Genomic DNA, 18,643 nt, shown 5'->3' on the forward strand with positions numbered 1-18,643 from the left:
GCAACCTTGCTATCTGGATCTTGCTCAAGGCAGGCGTCAAGGACAGCATCGGAGATTTGGTCGCAGAGCTTGTCTGGGTGTCCCTCGTTCACCGACTCGGAGGTAAACAGAAATGTCTCTGCCATCTTTGAACTTTCTAAACTGCACGACAACCCTACAATCAGAACCTAAATGCAAATCCACAAAAAGGGAACATAACAGTAGCATAATATTCAGCAAGGGAAAAGCTTTTGAGACAAAAGTACTGTTTTGTAACCATACAAACAAGCAATTAACCAAAGGGAAGTGGATCTAGCAGAAGCACGTGACAAACCAAATCTCTCTAATGGAGTGTCTATATTTAGTAGCAGATAGTGTTGCAAGCAGAATTAAGTACTAAAGTTTTAATTTAAACAAGTATAAAGAAAAAACATAATACTTACAAGCATGTACAACATCAAAATCAACAGAAACCCTCTAATCAGTAAACCATATCTAAGCAAGCACAACGTCAGAGTTTAACTAGAAACCAAAAATCCCCAAAAGTTAATACTTTCACAAACTATCTTTAGAGAAAGGCCGTTTGTGTTCGATATGGAGTAGATCTGAAAGGGTAAAGAGTTTCTGCAGCAACTAAAGAACCATAACAGTAATAACAATAACCAATCAAAACCCCTTCGGAGAAACAGAGATCGACCCAGGGAAGGAAAAAACAAAGCAAATCGACCCATAAGTGCAAGATCCCAAATCAAGAAAGCGTGAAGAAAGAGAAGTTTAGAAGAGACGAAAAGAAGAAAAGTAACCTGAATTGTAGAATAGCAGAGAATGAGAGAGTATGAACGAGGGTGGGTGAAATGTAGGCACTAAGTTGACATTTATAGGGAAAATGGGTGAGTGGTGCAATTTAATGACGGAAATGCCCTTAGTAAGATAAACATATTGCATATTGGCTGGTTAGACATCAATATATTCTTTTACACCATTTCTTAAATCTATTTTTTATTGCTTAAAATTTATTATAAATTATGAGAGAGTAATTCACTGAGTTATATAGTCTATATTTTTTATTTTCCATATTTTTTAGTTCAATCATTAAAAATTTATTCAAACAATATGTTTATGTTCCCATAATGGTCTCTTTTATAAATATCATATTTATTTTATATATAAATGTATTTTGGAATGAAAAAAAATACTAGTATTGATGAGTATCCCGAGATAAAATATGTGATGGCACGGGCGAATAGTAAATAACGGGTATTTAATACTCGTTTATAACATATTGTTGATATTCATTACTTATAAAAAGTTAAAATAAAAATTTAACTTATGTTTTCTTAAATTAAATTTAATTAAAAATAATATTTTATATTCTATTTTACTGAATTTAATTTAATTTATATTTTATTTTATTTTATTGTAACTTTTTAGATTTAACTTTAAAATTTTATAAAATATATCTTTTAAATATTAGTGAATATCCATTATATAAATTTTAAAATACTCACAACTATTTATTAAACTGTTATAAGAAGAATAAAATATGGATAAGGGATGAATTTTTTTTTTTCGAATGAGATTGCATGTAGGCATTATCTCTGTAAACAATCCAGTCTAACTTATTACCATCTCTAGTTAGAATGATATTTTTATTAAAATTTACATTTTTATTAAATATTTTTAGAATTTTTTTTAAATCAATTCTAACTATGTTATTAAAATACTACTATAATGTTTATGTTTGATGTTTGTTACCAATAATTTTAACATTTATATAAAAATTAAATTTAATCTTAATTTAATAAAACAAAGTTGTTTCACTTTTGAAAAATGAAACTAAATCCTATCAAAACAGTCAATATATTAATAAAATTAAGGGTTAAATATGTTTTTAGTCCTTATAATATGGATCGATTTTGGTTTTAGTCCCTCTTTCAAACTAGGATACAATTTAGTCCTTCAATTTTAGAAAACTCTAGTTTTAATCCTTTTTATCAAATTTTTTTAACTTTATTTGTTGTTTCAAGCATGTTTCATTATAGCATTTTGATTGTTTACACTGTTTGACACATTTTTGTTTCAATGTTAACTGAGAAACGCGTTTGAAACAACAAATAAAGTTAAAAAAATTTGGTAAAAAGGACTAAAACCAGAGTTTTCTAAAGTTGAAGGACTAAATTGTACCTTAATTTGAAAGAGAGACTAAAACCAAAATCACCCAAAGTACATGGACTAAAAATATATTTAATCCTAGAATTAAATATAAAACAATTATGTATGACATAATCATTGTCATATCGTATTAACAGTGTTAGGTGACGCTAACTTGACCCAAGATCAACATAGAATAATAATAATAAAATAAAAAAAATTAAAAAACAAAAATAAAATCCCGATAAAGTGACAGGTGTATTCATATTTTTAAGTATTAATGGAAATAACTAATTATATTAATTTTTCAAAAGCTGACACCTAAGTAAGAAAAAAAATAAAATTGGGGAATATATTTGTAATATCTTGATAAAATTTGAAAAGAAAAACGTATTTAAATCTTTCCAAAATTATCAGGATATCATTGATTGTTAATTAATCTCATTACAATCAATTATATTTTTTTTATAACATTTGTTAATATGTATATTAAGGATGAAAAGTGTAATTAAATTTTTTAGTTACAGATTAATTAGACTAATTATTTATAATTTCAAAGATTAAATTCATCATACATATTTTAATCAACTGTAATAATATATTTTTTTTATCTAAATACGTTTCAAACTGGTATATCCAAATTAAATGTCAGATATATTCTCTCACATAAAAAGACTGAAATGTCGTTTAACACACAAAAACAATCTAACATTATTGAATTAAAAAAAAAATATTCCTTTATTTTAAAATTTGAAAAATAAAATGTGTTAAAATTTAAAACAAAAAAAAAAAATTCAAATTCGCCAAGTATAAATATACCTAACCCTAATTTATAATTTTACAAATTATTTTGTTAGTTTTATAGTAATTCGATTGTAAATTTTAAAGCGTTTTAAGGAAATAAAAAACAATATTTGTAAAGTTAGACAAAAATATTTATTAGTAAGACGGAAAATACACAATTAATAGAAAAGCGTTACAAATATAATTGGTCAACGTTTTTAATCAAATATAATGTTTTGATATCTTATATAAATTAGTCTATTAGTTATCCATTTTTCTTTCGGAAAAACCAATACTCTGAGAAGAGTTTGTCTCTTAAATTAAATTAATTATGATATACCATTTTATATAGTTTTTTTTTTTTCTTAAAGACCAACTTCATTTTTTTTTTCTGGTATCAATACTAACTATTGTCCAAAAAATGATGAAGCTAAAATTAAAGTGTTGTTGGCATGGCGATTATATAAGAAGTATGAAAGTTTGTAGTTGCTTGGTTTTTGTAAGACAAGGATGAGACATATTCATATATTCATTAACTATAATCCGAAACCGAATCTTGGCATTGCATGTGAATTATTCTCCAGCTCAACACAGAGGTGAGACACTACCATTTTTTGTCTATTTAATTTTGAAATAGGAAAAATAACCCAAGCATTATATTTAAAAACGAATAGTCTCAAATATAAAAAAAAAAATGTTGAACATGGGGTGTCAAATATCAACAAATTTTATCATAATTTATGAGATTGTTTCTAAAGTTTCTTTCATTTATTGTTTTTATAGCTTTTTTTTTTTACTTTTAAATCAAATTTTAAGAAAGGTTAAATTAGGAAAATTATAAATAATACAATTAAATGTCACTTTTTAACCTTTTAATTAATGTTAATTAACTAAACAATACTATTATTATTTGCATACTGGGTATAAGTATGTTCATGGTGACAAAATTTGAAGTTGTATAAAAGAACATTGTTCTTTCACCTCTTTTCATGTCAGATACAATCTCAAACTCAAAAAATATTAAAGATTTTCGAGACTTATATCTTCCTCCATCAGATAGATTTTCAAATTATGGATTTTTCATTCTCCTCATCGTCTCTTAACTCAAATAATAATTGGTCTCAAATAATGATTGACCTATTGTCTTTTGAAAAGGTATTCACTTTACTCGTAATTCTTATTTGTTTTTAATTTTTTGAGTTATTATTGTTTGTCTTTTCCAAATTTCTCTTTTTTTTTTTCCTCTTTATCTTCTATAGTCTTATTGATGCAATCGATCGTCTCAAAGTTAGTCTAATAATGAAGGAACATACTCAAGTCTATACTCTCGATTATTATAATACATTTTCTATGGCTAAAATCATAACGGTTTGTATACCTAGGATATAGAATTTTTGTATGAAGTTAAGATAGATTTAATTACTCACACCTATATATCTATGACAGTATGTAAACATGATCATTTAAAACTTTTACGTAATAGCGAGGAACACAAATACGAAATTGACGAACATGGTATAATCATCACTCCTCATTTTCCTCTTTTTCTCTAAATAAACTTTTTTCTGTTTTAATTTTTTTTTTTCGTAACAAATACTACAACTGTGATGATTTATGGATCTGTAAAGGAAAAAAAATGTTATTATTTGTGAACATTTTGAAGAAGTATGCTACTTACTAAAGTTTAATAACTAACTTAGACATTTATGATGTGTTTTAATTAATGGATTAATTGTTCACAAAGAATGAGAGGAATGGACATGCGATGTTCAATTGTATTTTTTTTTTCAATAATTCCTGCATAAGGTGAAGAGAATTGAGAGTTTGCACTTCACATCTGCATTGCAACTTCTTATAATAAATAATAATGTATGATAAATAATATTATTTATAATAATAAATAATAGTAAAATATAATATTATATAATAATAACATATTAATTTTAATTATAAAAACAAAATAATAATCTTACATTTTAATTCATTAAAACTTTAATTTTTATCCATCATATGAGTAAAACCACTCACAAACGTCATCCAAAATTAATTCACTCTCACTTTCAAATCTTTTAATAAAAACATAAAAATTTAACTTTCAAATTCATCTAGACATTCTTTCTCAATTTCATCTTCACAAAAGAAGACATTCTTAAAGTGAGTTTTGACATATAAGATATATAAAATATATAGTATAAACAATTACATGTATAAGATGGGACCTCAGCAATAAATATCTTTAGTTTCCGATGACTGATAATGAAATTCTGTACCTTGTAAATAAAAAGGTTAAATAATATATGAAAAAACTCACAATTTTGTTATTTTTTTTTATTAAATATTTACATTTGAAAAATAGATGAATGTTTCTGGAAAAAATAAAGGAGATTTTTAGAATTTAGAGAATGCATCGGTATGTTATTAGTTGTTAAAATTTAAGGGGTAGTTGTGCAACAATACTTAGTTTTCACAATTTTTTAAAAAAAAAATATCAGCTTTAATATATTTTTTAATTTTGAAAGTTAATTTTGTTTTATCTTTTTTATCATCCAAATTTTAAACATTTACATGTGGATATAATTTAGTGTTTTTGTTTGAAAGAGTCATGTGAGTGGCAATAAAATCCACCGAAGATACTGTTGGGTGCCACATTTTTTGTTCATGTGCTTTGGTTTCTGAAAGAGACACAATACGAGGGAGATCAACGGTCTACATTTGCACACGCGTCGAGGTGAAATGCACGATCAGGATGAGGTACCATTTTAATGCCACACTCAATAGGGCCTCATTCGTTTGGTATGCCGGTTACTCACTTTTATGCTACTTTTATTTATTTTATACATTCATTTCAGATTCTCCATCAACCTCAACAAATACACAGTGTTTCGTAACAACGCGATCACAATCCAATACTGTTTCAAATGTTACATTTAAAAAAAAAAAATTAATATATTACTTCAGTATCTAATACTCAAATTAGAATTAATTGTTATTCTAAACTTTGATTTATTTTAGATCTAAAATGTATAAAATAAATAAATATAGTCATTTTAATTTAAAATATTAATTTTTTAAACTTGTTAAGTGGTGTTTTAAATCAATATTTAAGTTAAAACGTATTAATAAATATAAGCCATTTGAATGGAAATCTGAAACATATTTCACATGTAAAATAGTTTAACAAAATTGAATTAAAATAGTTATATTTATTTATTTTTTAAAGTTAAAATGCATTTAAATTTGAAATAAAAATAAATTTTAATTTTAGGTCAATTTTTTGGATTAAAAATATATTTAATATTAAAAAGATAATTTTTTTTTACATTAAATCAATTTTTTATTGGTTATTTTATGTAACTAAAATACTTTTACGCAAAAAGGGAAATAATTAATATTTACCAAAAGGAAATTATTAAGTTCTTATTTGTTTGAATATCAAACATGTTAAAAAATTGAAATAAAAAAAAAAGGAATTTATTAAATACAAAGACAAAAGTGTGAGATCAATCAGTTGAATTTTCTATTAGGAATTCACTTTATTGGTCATAGTCATTGACACCCTCCTGCAGTCATTTTTAAATCAAGAAAGGATCGCCATTCACCTCCCAAGGAAACCCAACCACATGTCTGCTCTTAAATCAAGAGACCCAATTTAAATGAATTATTTGCTATAACAACTGCTCTTCTTAAAAAAAAAAAAACAGTTACAAGTAACAAACACACATAATATTTCAATATTAATATTGTGAAATCTATTTGAAAATTTTCAATTAGAGCAAAGATTAATTAGATTGTATAATTTAAAGAATATAAGTCGACCTTGTAAAAGATGTGAAGTATTATTACGAGAAGTATTAAAATGCACATAACTCAAGACAGAGATTCCTAGAATCCATATCCTAACGGATAGTAGTATATTTTTTATATGGCAACAAGAGATACATTGGTTGGGCATACAGGGTACACTTTTTAAAAAAAATTATAAATGAAGTACACAAAAGACCAAAATAAGAGAAAGGATAGGAAGAGGAAGAAGGGACACAGAACGTTTTGAATATTTGCTATCACATGAGCAACTCTCAAAAAACTCCAAGCACAGCGCGGTGGAATGAATTGCTTAGGCCTTTTCCCACTTGAGAGGCTTAACAACTTCCCATGTGAAATCAGGGTCCTCTCTGCCAAAGTGTCCATATGCAGCAGTCTTCAAGAACCGGCTATTCCCACCCCTCTTCAGATCAAGGTTGATGGAAATCATACCAGGCCTGAAGTCAAAGTTCTCCTTCACAATCTNCAGGATCTCCTTGTCTNGGATCTTCCCAGTTCCGTAGGTATCAACGAAAACAGACAAAGGCTCAGGCACACCAATTGCATAAGACACTTGCACAATGCATCTTCTCGCAAGTCCACTCGCCACAATGCTCTTAGCAGCCTGCCTCACAATGTAAGCACCACTCCTATCAACCTTCGTGGGGTCCTTTCCAGAGAAGGCACCACCGCCATGAGCACCCCATCCTCCGTAGGTATCAATGATGATCTTCCTCCCCGTCAGACCGGCGTCACCATGAGGACCACCAATCACAAAACGGCCAGAGGGGTTCAAGTGGAAAATGGTCTTCTCATCAAGGTACTTCTCGGGAATCACGGGCTTGATCACGTGTTCTTTCAGATCAGCAGCAATTTCATCATTGGTGACAGTCTCGTCATGTTGAGTGGAGATGAGCACGGTGTGGACACGAACTGGAACCATGGCACCCTTGTCATTGTAATACTCAACAGTCACTTGGGTCTTGCCATCAGGTCTGAGCCAGGGGCAGGTACCGTTCTTCCGAACCTCAGTGAGACGAGCCCCGAGTTTGGTTGCAAGGACGTGGCTCAAGGGCATCAATTCAGGGGTCTCGTCGGTGGCATAGCCGAACATGTGACCCTGGTCACCGGCACCGATTTCTTCAGGTCTTTTGGTGAGGTGGCCATGCACGCCCTGGGCAATATCAGGACTCTGCTGCTCAATGTTCACAAGGACCTTGCAGTTGTCGGCATCAAGTCCCACATCGTCTGAGATGAAGCCGATGTTCCTGCAGGTGTCACGCACGATCTTCTCGTAGTCAATGTTGGCCTTGGTGGTGATTTCTCCGAAGACCATGACCAGGTTGGTTTTGGTGCATGTCTCACAAGCAACCTTGCTATCTGGATCTTGCTCAAGGCAGGCGTCAAGNACAGCATCGGAGATTTGGTCGCAGAGCTTGTCTGGGTGTCCCTCGTTCACCGACTCGGAGGTAAACAGAAATGTCTCTGCCATCTTTAAACTTTTGAACCTGTAAACACACACATACGAAAAATGAAATTAGTACCTGAAGGGGATATAAATTCGCAAAAGGTTGTTATACGCATGCCTCAAATTCAGACAGAAAAACTGAAAACAAGAGTGCCATTTTCTAACTAAACAGAGGCCGTTGGGTTTAAGGGAAGGGGCCAATTCCTTCCTCAGAGTCAGAATCCCTATCAGGAAAGATGCCCATATATGGTGACCCACTCAGACTAAATTGATTCCTCCTAAGGAATATATGAGAAACAAGGAAAAAGAACTACAAAAAAGCAATTACGATTACAAAATTCGCCAAACCCCCCATCACAAAGCCATATCTCAGCACAAGGTCAATGTTTGATTGTAAGCTCAAAATCCCCAAAAATGATGTTTTTTTTTTCATAGCTTAAATGTAAAAAAGAAAAAAAAAAAGCCATTTGTATAGATTTAGATTAGATTTGAAAGGCTAACGCGTTCCCGCAGCAAATAAAGAAACAAAGTTTGGGGAAGCATAATCCTAGATCAACCCAGTTAAGGAAAAAACAAAGCAAAACAACCCAGATGTGCAAGATCCGAAATTGAAGCAGAGTATCCAGTATATGATAGGAATGTTGAAGAAAAACAAGGTTGCAACGTATGGAAAGAAGAGCGAGTACCTTGAAAGGTAGAACAACAGAGAGAAGGTTAAGGTGGCCTTGATCTGATGTCAAGTGCTGCGAGTTCTAACCGCGAGCATTGAGTAGGTATTTATAGAGAAAACGGGGTGGCTGGGGTGATTTAATGACGGAAGTACCCCTAAGTAACAAGATTAGATTGCGGGTTAGGTTCATCCTTTGCTGGCATTTCAATCCACCGCTCAGATTGCGGAGTCAAATGAATCTCAACCGTTGACTGGACGGAGATGAGTCTCTTTTTATTACAGTGTCTTCATCTTTACATGATCTGATACAACTGTGTGTTTGTTTTTCAATTGTACATAAAATCTAATAAATATGCATTCATTAATGAAAAATAATGAGATTTAAGATTAATTAATAGTTTTTTCATCAGATTGATCCGTGAGATGAAGAACATAGTAAGTGTTGGTGCCTCTACCATTACCAACCCCACCCATTTGGGTTGGCCAAATTCAATCCGATTTTGACTTTCTGCATTGTGGTATTGCATGCCATGTATTCGAGCTTTTGACTCTGATTCTCTCATTCGAATACCTACTCCTAACCTGAATATTCCATTATAAGTAGTATTAAAAGCTTTTAATTGCATAGGTTAAATTATGTAAATAAAATAATCAGTGTGGTTGGTAGAGAAAAGATCCATGCCTTGGTTTTGAGTGCAAGTTTGAGTGTGGTTTGGTTACCCTACATGCCAGAACTTCAACAATGGTCAATGCATAGATATTTCTATAAGCCTTTTTTCATGCCTCGAAGCATGCTGCCATCAAACTTTTCTTTTAAAAATTGACACATTGATAGAATCATTTTTCAACTAAAACTAAACCAACTTAGAGAATTTGTTACTTTCACCACCCAAACAGCTAAATTGATTTAATATAAGATGTATTTAAATCAAGAAATTAAAAAAGTATTACAAATACTAAATATATTTGTTTTTCATCCATGATAATTTTACCGATTTGAATATTTTTTTCTTATATAAAAATAATTATGCCTTTGGATAAACAACAACAAACTTTATAGTTCCTGCAGAATGCATGATTCACAACGCCAACAACATGCACTACTTAATGAAGTGACACATTTAGACGAGTCATGAATTACTATAGTGGTGATGAGAAAAGCAAATCACTTTCCATACAAATATTATATAAGTTTTAACACTCAATTAATGTTTGACCATTGACCATTGATTTTTTGACAGCACCATTGACTATTAGTTTCAAACTATTTTGGTATTTTTCACATCACTCGTAGTTTATTGACTAAGGTGTCTCAAAACATTGTTCAAAGATCAATTCCCTGTATGACGTGTTCTAGTGTGTAAGATTTTAAAGAAAAATATAAATAAGTTTCCTTAAAGCACTAGTTAAAAAAATTAAATTAAAAAAAAAATTATGTTCAAACAATGTCAATATATTTAACCACAGATAATACTTTATTTTTTCTATGCCTCCTTTTTTCTGAGAATAAAAACAACCTAAAGCATGATAATATATTTTTCTTAAGAATAAAGATATTTTAAAAATATATTTTTAAGTATTTACTTTCATCCTCATATTTTAAAAAGAAACAAAATGAGAATGATAAAAAAATCTCCAATAATAAAAGTCTAATGTTACTTATTATGAACTTTCGTGAGAAGTTTTGAAGAAGATAAAATCGAACACAAAATTGCCACCAATTCTGACTAAAGTTTAGTTGAAGTGCTACAAAAGGGTGTGTGGTGACACGTCTTCTTCAAAACAACACAAAGAAAACGATAAATTCATTCTTATATAATTAGAATAATATAAAATATAAGTGCAAAATTTCTTGCAGTCCTGTTTGGTTTGCCAAGTAATAATCGCGTTTGTTTCCATAAGATGAAAGTGATTAAGGAACACCACTCTGTTACAGCCACGTCCAAACACGCACAAAAGTGAAAACAACCTATGCTCATGATTCTACACACAAACATCTAGAAGTAAGTGACACGTGTTAATGAAGAATAATTTTATATACTTTTCAAACATTTTTATTTATTTTCTTATCTATTAAGATATTTATTTAGACTGTTTTTTAATTTCTAGATTTTATATATTCATATTTTAAATTAAAAGAAAAATAGAATTACTCAAATAATTTGAGTTTAATACAAAAACTCCCATCTGACATAAAATTCAATCAAGCATTTAAATGTTTTGTAATTGCATAGACAGCCATTGGTCATTGTTGTCTCTTATTCATTTTCAATCCCATGTGATTCTTCCAAGAAAATTCCAAATTTTAAAAAATAAATACAAGTCCGATAGCAAGAAAGATTTTTAAGAAATTAAAATTGAATAAATTATTGTGTAGATTAATGTGAGAATCCAAAAATATCTATATATTTTTAGAACATAAATAGAACTTTAAAACAATTCATAACTCAGTTTTTCAGAAAAAAAAAAACATTTTCTTTCTCTAAAGGCCAAAATCCACTTCTTTCTGCTCTGTCTTCGTATTTTGAAAAAACTCTTTAGATTTTCTTAAATCTTTAGTTGGTCATGTATTTTGGAGAATTATTAAACTTGTATCAAATTTTAAATTTCCAACCAAATTTGGATGATTTTATACATCTAATATTAGTATTTCACTCTCTCAAGTGCTTTTACATATTATAATAGTTGATTCCTATTATATTATATTATATGTCTATATAATAATTAGAATGTCACAATTAACATCACACATTTTAAATGTTTTTAGTAAACTTTGATTTTGTCGTTTTTTTCATTTCCCAATAATTTTCATCAATTTTGTTAAAATATGTGAATTATAATTTTATTCACTATAAGTATATATATAATTCTTTTTCTAAAATTTTAAATATCTTAATTTTCAATTATATTCTAAGATATTTATTGTATGAATCTTAAGATTTTTTTTTTTATAATATCAAACTTTTTACGTCATCTACAATAATAAGTTAACAATTTATTTAAAATATAAACAGTTAGCTACTGCCATGTAATATTAGATCAAAATTAGGTATTTTAATTTTGGAGGTACTAAAAACAAATAAATTTTTTAGAGACTAAAATAAAAACTCACTAAAATTATATTTTACAAAGGCTAAAAATATATTTCTACTTTTAAGGTTAATTCTACATATTAAAAATTAAACTAAATTAATTTAGTTCGTAAGTTAACTTTAACAAAAATTCATAATTAACTATGATACTGTAAGAAAGTTGACACCGAGTAGTCAATCTATTTATATATTTATAATAATAGTTTTAAATATTATATCAATGTAATTTTTAATTAATTAAAAAAACAAAATGTCTGCACCAAAATTAAGATAACTGAGTTTATAATATATTTTATTTTTTCTGTTGAATAAGTTTATAAGTTGATGGTTACTAACAGAGATGTATATGTAAACATTACGTGTTGTTGAGATTGGTTTAAGATGTTCTAAGAAATATCTGCAAAATTTCATAAATTCCTGTCTTTCTCTTTCTTTCTTTCTTTTTTTCTAATATATTAAAAAGATAAATTTTATCAAAAATATAAAGTAAATATATCAGCTATAATTAATCACTCACAAAATTAATTATTAATGAGAATAGGTGATAATTTGTCAACAAATAACAAAAAATATTATTTATTCTCTAAATGTAGAGATAAAAAGATACATAAATTGATCCCTGTCCTTTTAAACTTAAAAGCCAAAATTGATTTTTAAAAAATACATTAATACGAAATTGATCTTTAACTATTATAAATTAAGATTAAATAATTTTAAAAAATTTAAACATAATTCTGATATTTTTACCTATTTAATTAACTCTTTTTTTTTCGTTCTTTTAGAAATTAAATTGGTGCCTTTCATATATAAAAACTATTATTAGTATTGTTCAACATGGAGATTGCAGGGTTGTTGGGTGATTTGATTTCGAGCATATGAGCCACAAAAGGAGTTGGAAAACATCATAATCAAATACCCAAATCAAATCTAGTAGCCTAAAGACTTTTAGTTCTTGATTTAGATTATTTTATTTTTTTAATGCTATTCCATTTCGAAAAGTGACCACCCAAATCAAATGTTTGACTTTTTCAACTTTCCTTGTATAACGTGTGAACAGAACCTATGCATATATAAACTTTTTACACAGAACTGTAGAGCTGTTTCTCCTTACTATTTTGCTTTTATGCATTACTACTACTATTATTATTATTATTAGGTTTAATAGTCAATTTAGTCCCCATATTGGTTGAAAAATCTCAATTTAGTCCCTCGTTATAAAAGTGTTTTACATTAGTCCTAACTTTTAAAATAGTGGGTCAGATTTGTCCCTTTCGTTAAATATAAGTTAACGAAATTAATGGATGATGATGTGACACAGCTTAAAGCTGATGTGTTAGTTGGTTCCTCGTTAGCTTTAAGTTGTGTCACGTCATCATCCATTAATTTCGTTAACTTATATTTAACAGAAGGGACCAATCTGACCCACTATTTTAAAAGTTAGGACTAATTTAAAACACTTTTATAACGAAAGACTAAATTGAGATTTTTCAACTAAAGTGAGGACTAAATTGGCTATTAAACCTTATTATTATTATTATTATTCAAGGAATTGGACAAGAAGAAGCAGACATTAATAATTGTAATTATATTGTTTATATGGTTATGGTTCACTCTACTTTTTCCCAAAGGTTACGCATGTTCTGCCAAAAATCTATAATTTGCATTAATGTTCTGATTATATGTTGGTAGGTGAATGATGTTGATTATATAATGTTTTTATAGTATAGTTCAATTGTCATTTCTTTAATCATCTGAAGATAGACCATTATTTTCAGTGCTGAGTATTTTAATCACTACTACTACCTCTTGCAAATAGTGATCTGTCCTACCTTCAAAATTAAAGTTGCATTTTTTCTCATGTCAGAAGTAGTAGACTCGTGATCCAAATTCCAATTAGAACACACATGTATGCATAATTTATATATAACTCCTTGCATTGGTTTTTCATTAATTCTAGGATCAAGTTGAGTTCTTCACACATGAATTACACAAAACAATTTTAAGAAACTGCATCAACCACTCCAAGAATTGTAACCTCTGCCTCCACCAAGCAACTATTCTTCATTTGATAACCCAAGTTTTGATTGGTGAAATTACTGATAGGCATAAATCTGGATGCACCATTTTCATGACATGAGGCACTAAACCAGTAGTTTGCTGCAAGGAAGAGAGACTGCTATTGATTAAACTGATCAAATAGATCCTTTTGTTTGCTTAGATTAGTGAAGAATGTTGCCCTTAAGGTTAATTAATTACTCATTCGACTACGTATATCATTAGTACTTCCCTTGAGGAATTGCACCACATAAAAGTGATCAGATTTTACCTTTTCCAAAGTGATGTTTGGCTTGCTTTTGGTCAAGTATGCGAAGTGTTATCTGTGCATATATTTTGGAACCATGAGAAAGTGCTGATGGGTCAGCCAAGGTTAGGTAGAGAGAAAGATAATTTCCAAATTCAGCATCTTTTCCATTGGGATATAGTTTTATCTTCCTATAAAAAACAACGACAAATTAGAAAAAATGTTGAAATGTCTTGCATTTGCTTGCTGTCAATGTCAAAGCAAAACTTCAAGTTAGGTTACTTGGGAAGCAAAGATCCTTTGTGTCAATTAGGACATGTTTGGTTTTCAGGTGGGAGGTCCAAAGTCTCTTTCAAAAAACAAAAAAAACTGAGGAAGTTCCCTGTCTAATTTTCAGTTGAATTTGGTTATAAACTTAGTTTTGTCTCAATTTTGCCTCAGACATTAAATTTAAACAGGTACTTAACCTTGTTAAGTTTAGTGTATATCAATTTATATATATATTGTTGTTGTTAGGAGCAGGATTATTCATATTCACCTAACTTAACTTACAAATTCAGGAAGTAATCTAAAGAACCAAATTAGAGTTCACTCATGAAGTTCAGAAAAAAAAAACAGAATTGCTAATTTTACCACTTGTAGTTTCCAGCATTGAATGGTTTAGAATCACAAAATTCTGAATCCAACTTTGAGAGGTTGTCAAACTCATAGAGGTGTTTGTATATGATGGCATCCTTCATCATCACCAAACATTCTCCTTTTCCTGTGTTTCTTTCTTTGCAAACAAAGACTTCTGCTCCAAAAGCACACGTGTCATCCACCAGATAACCTTTGGAGACAACGTTGAAGTCTCTGAGAGGAATAAATTGATCAATTCCCCATTCAGCCTTCATTTTGTGAAATCTCTTTTCCTTTCCCACAGTATCTGTTAAATGCAATGTACAGTGACATAAGATTCAACAATCTTAGCACAGCAAAATCTTTTTCCGAACTCAAAATGTAAACAACAACTTGCATAAACTTTTTCATGAAACAAATTAAGAGAAACTTCTTTTTCAAATTAAACTCAGCTTGTGTTTGTAAATATGACTCAATTTATCAGTCATTGATACGCAAATGCAATAAAACAAACAGTTAGAAGACTAAAATGGATACCCTGCACAACTAGGTAGTTGTCGTTGTTCTGATCATGCAAAAAGAGTCGAAAATTGACATAGATTTCCCAACCATGACGAAGTGAGCTTGTGTCATCCAAAGCCAAGTAGAGTGAAATATGTTCCCTCACATTCTTGCTCTTGTTTCCACCAGGGTATAGAACTAACTTCCTACAAGGTGTAACTGTAAGCTAGATTTATCATTTCATTGTGATTATTTTCAACAGGAACATGTAAACGAGTACCATTTATAGCCTCCAGCTTCAAAAGTCTCTGATTCATATCTCTCGATAGAATTCTTCACAAGAAGTGAAAATGACTGTACTTTCAGTACGTAATGAGCTGGTGGAGAATTTACACTAGATCGTGAAGTGGCTGGGAAATGACAGAAAACAAGCAAAACATGTTATGTTATTCCAACTATATCAAGGTAATTGTCCCGTTTTGAAACTTCAAACTTTTTTGTTTTTAAAAGATATCTCCAAAAGCCATAAGAAAAAAAATAGAATAATGATATTTAGACAACATTTTTTTATAATATTTGAACATCATCTATGTGTCATTATGTGATTGGTTCAAAATTACTTCATAATCAATAATAATAATCATAAACACCATCATGGACCAATCACAAAATGACATTTACATGATGTTAAAATGTTGTCAAAAATATATTATCTAAAATATATTATTTAATTTGCATGTTGCATAGATGCATGAAAAGAAACATTGTACAAGATTTTAGTGAGAAAGGAGGGAAAGGGCACAAACCATCTTGAGCAGCCATAATCAGATATGAGCTATGACAATGGGATGAAAAGTATATGTATTGTGATCCGTTATCCTTTCCTTGAAGAAAGTTGTTGTTAATTCAAGGAAGTAGGTATATATTCTGTACTTTTAGCATGACTAAAAGGCAACAATGTTCTCTGTAAACTTTTTTAAGGAATTATGTATACTGTGTTGTTTCTTAGAAAGGATCGATTTCAAGCACAAGGATATTCTTCGCTTCAGACTGTATATGAAGGAATTATATCTTTAAGAATCTCATTGCTTTTTTCTGTGGTACAAAATGTGTACTGCTTGTCTTTTTTTAATCCACCAAAAATATCACATACTTTTTAAACCTTAATGAATTCTTTTCCCTTATTTCATGGAATTCGAATTCGTTTATATTTTAAATTTTGAAATATTTTTGTTTTTAATCAAATTATTATTTTTTTACATGTCAAACTATATTTTATATTATCATTTTAAGTTATGTATATTGTTTAATATATTTCGCTTATTTCATGGAATTGGAATTCATTTATATTGTTTAACTCATAGAAATATAAGATAATTATTTTAGTTTTAAAATGTTACTTAAAAAATAAAATTGAAAAAAAAAATTAAATTTAAACTAACAGTCACCCACATAAAGGTAACAATAGTTACGTAAAAATAGTAAGGTAATTATTTTAGTTTCAAAATATTATAACTTAAAGGTAATGTGTTTAGCAAAAATAGGAGTGGAAATAACAGAATGTTTGAGGGATTTATAATTTGGGTTTACCTTTTAGCGACAACCAGTCCCATAATGTTAAAAGAGGTTTACTTTCTACAACATCCCAGATTACTTTCTGCATCAGTATATTTTTTAAAAATTCTAAAACTATTTTTTATATTTTAAAAAATTTTACACTTTCACTTCTTTTTTAATGAAGGATTTTTTAAGTCTTAAACGAATATTGACATCCATTGAAGTTTTCAAAAACTTATTTTAACGAATGTATTGAAGAAAGATTAAAATCGCTGCACTACGCATGCTCACTCTTTGGAAAAAAGAAAAAGAAGAAAGTGAGTAGATCAGTTAGTTTAGTGGAAAATTTGTTTCCAAAAAAATATTATATATTTTTTTTAAAAATTATTCTAAATATTTTGTTCTGAAAATTTTGTTTCATAATGCATCTTGTATATTTTGAAAAATATATCATATATTATGAAAATTTTGTTCTAAAAAACTCATTAAAATATATTTTATATGTTATGGAAATTTTATTTTGAAAATCTTATTCTCAAAATTTTCTAAATGTTTTTCTGAATTTGTTTCAAAACAGATAGTTTAGAAATCAACTTTTGTGAAGAGTGGTATTTTAAAAAATATAGGGGTGCAGTTAAAAATTTTGAGTTGCGGAAAGAAACAGCTGAAAAAGATACATTAGAAGAGAGTTTTTTTATTATTATTATGAAGGGACAATTTTTTTTTTTAATTTCTTCTGGACAATTTTTTCCTGCACTTCCATGTGTTTGTTCATGCACTACCGTATTAAAGAAACTTTCCATTTTACTTCCACGTGTGATGTAAGTTAAATATATTTTTTAAATTATATAATTTGAAAATATTTTTCAATTTTTCAATTATATAATTTGAAAATATTTGTACAATATGAAAATAAAAAATATCAAGAAAAAAACTTTCAATTCTACGGTCTAAAAGTCATTTGTTTTTCACATTGCATAACATATATATTTTTAAAAAAATTTAATTACCTAATTAGAAAGTTATTTTAACTTTTGAATGGTACAATTTTAAGGACATTTTTTTATTTCTGAATTATATAATCAAGATGTTAAAAAGAAAAATTTAAAGTCAAAAATAATTTTTGAATTTTACAATAAAACAACAAAATTGGAACTTCTATCGGATGTAATCAATACAAATTTACTAATGTAATCAATATCACGTCAACAGTTTTCTTTCGGATGCAAACAGATCACTAGATTAGGTTTGGACGGTGTGTCCATGACTCAGAAATATACTATCTTCAATTAGGATCGAACTTAATTTTTACTTTATTATAGTTAACTGTATGATATTATAAAAAAAATTATTCATTTTTCTATATCATTTTATGATTAAAAACTGAACTTTAAAAGTATAATATAACGTAGTTAATATAGTACAATTCAGTAAAAGTGCTAATAAAATTATAAACCACATTCACTAATAAAAAGTTTAATAAAAAAAAGGTTAAATATGTTTTTAGTGGGGTGATTTTGGTTTTAGTCCCTCTTTCAAACTAAGGTACAATTTAGTGTTTCAATTTTAGAAAATTCTGGTTTTAGTCCTTTTTACTAAATTTTTTTAACTTTATTTGCTGCTTCAAACGCGTTTCTTAGTAAACATTGAAGCAAAAATGTGTCAAACAGTGTAAACAATCCAAATACTATAATGAAATGTGCTTGAAACAACAAATAAAA

At 28.6% G+C, this 18,643-nt stretch overlaps 2 protein-coding genes across 5 annotated transcripts in view; both read right to left on the reverse strand.

Moving 5' to 3' along the window:
* LOC106768358 (S-adenosylmethionine synthase) overlaps nucleotides 1-8,988 on the reverse strand; it is an 11,143-nt gene extending 2,155 nt beyond the window's left edge. Inside the window, exons 1-2 of one of the 2 annotated variants that reach the window (XM_014653468.2) lie at nucleotides 8,869-8,988; nucleotides 7,082-8,222 (exon numbers count right to left, since the gene is read on the reverse strand). In XM_014653468.2, coding sequence (XP_014508954.1) covers nucleotides 7,082-8,206 — 1,125 coding nt within the window. In that variant the 5' untranslated portion in view covers nucleotides 8,207-8,222; nucleotides 8,869-8,988. Of the gene's footprint in view, nucleotides 1-6,792; nucleotides 8,223-8,868 lie in introns of those variants that run through there. The other variant, XM_014653467.2, reaches the window with a different exon arrangement.
* A 4,843-nt stretch (nucleotides 8,989-13,831) lies between these two features.
* Nucleotides 13,832-16,250, reverse strand: LOC106766520 (MATH domain and coiled-coil domain-containing protein At3g58400). Of its 3 annotated transcripts, none has more exons than XM_022782985.1 (6): nucleotides 16,172-16,250; nucleotides 15,646-15,775; nucleotides 15,402-15,584; nucleotides 14,880-15,171; nucleotides 14,271-14,437; nucleotides 13,832-14,101 (listed from the first exon to the last, which is right to left on the reverse strand). In XM_022782985.1, the coding sequence occupies exons 2-6, from the start codon at nucleotides 15,680-15,682 to the stop codon at nucleotides 13,944-13,946; spliced, it is 837 nt and encodes a 278-aa protein (XP_022638706.1). In that variant the 5' UTR covers nucleotides 15,683-15,775; nucleotides 16,172-16,250; the 3' UTR covers nucleotides 13,832-13,943. The 3 variants fall into 3 exon arrangements, with proteins under 3 accessions (XP_022638706.1, XP_014506728.1, XP_022638707.1); XM_014651242.2 differs by having other exon boundaries at nucleotides 15,402-15,571; nucleotides 16,172-16,244; XM_022782986.1 differs by lacking the exon at nucleotides 16,172-16,250 and having other exon boundaries at nucleotides 15,646-15,855.
* Between the last annotated feature and the right edge of the window lie 2,393 nt (nucleotides 16,251-18,643).

The sequence above is a fragment of the Vigna radiata genome, chromosome 7 (genome assembly GCF_000741045.1).
Source record: "Vigna radiata var. radiata cultivar VC1973A chromosome 7, Vradiata_ver6, whole genome shotgun sequence".
NCBI classification, from domain to species: Eukaryota; Viridiplantae; Streptophyta; class Magnoliopsida; order Fabales; family Fabaceae; genus Vigna; species Vigna radiata.

Bases quoted from the DNA above. Each gene is read 5' to 3' on its own strand.
- LOC106766520 (XM_014651242.2), bottom strand. The intron at 15,172-15,401 runs GTATCCATTTTA...TGCATTTAACAG, and splicing joins CAACTACCTAGTTGTGCAGG to ATACTGTGGGAAAGGAAAAG. The intron at 14,102-14,270 runs GTAAAATCTGAT...TCTTCCTTGCAG, and splicing joins CAAACATCACTTTGGAAAAG to CAAACTACTGGTTTAGTGCC.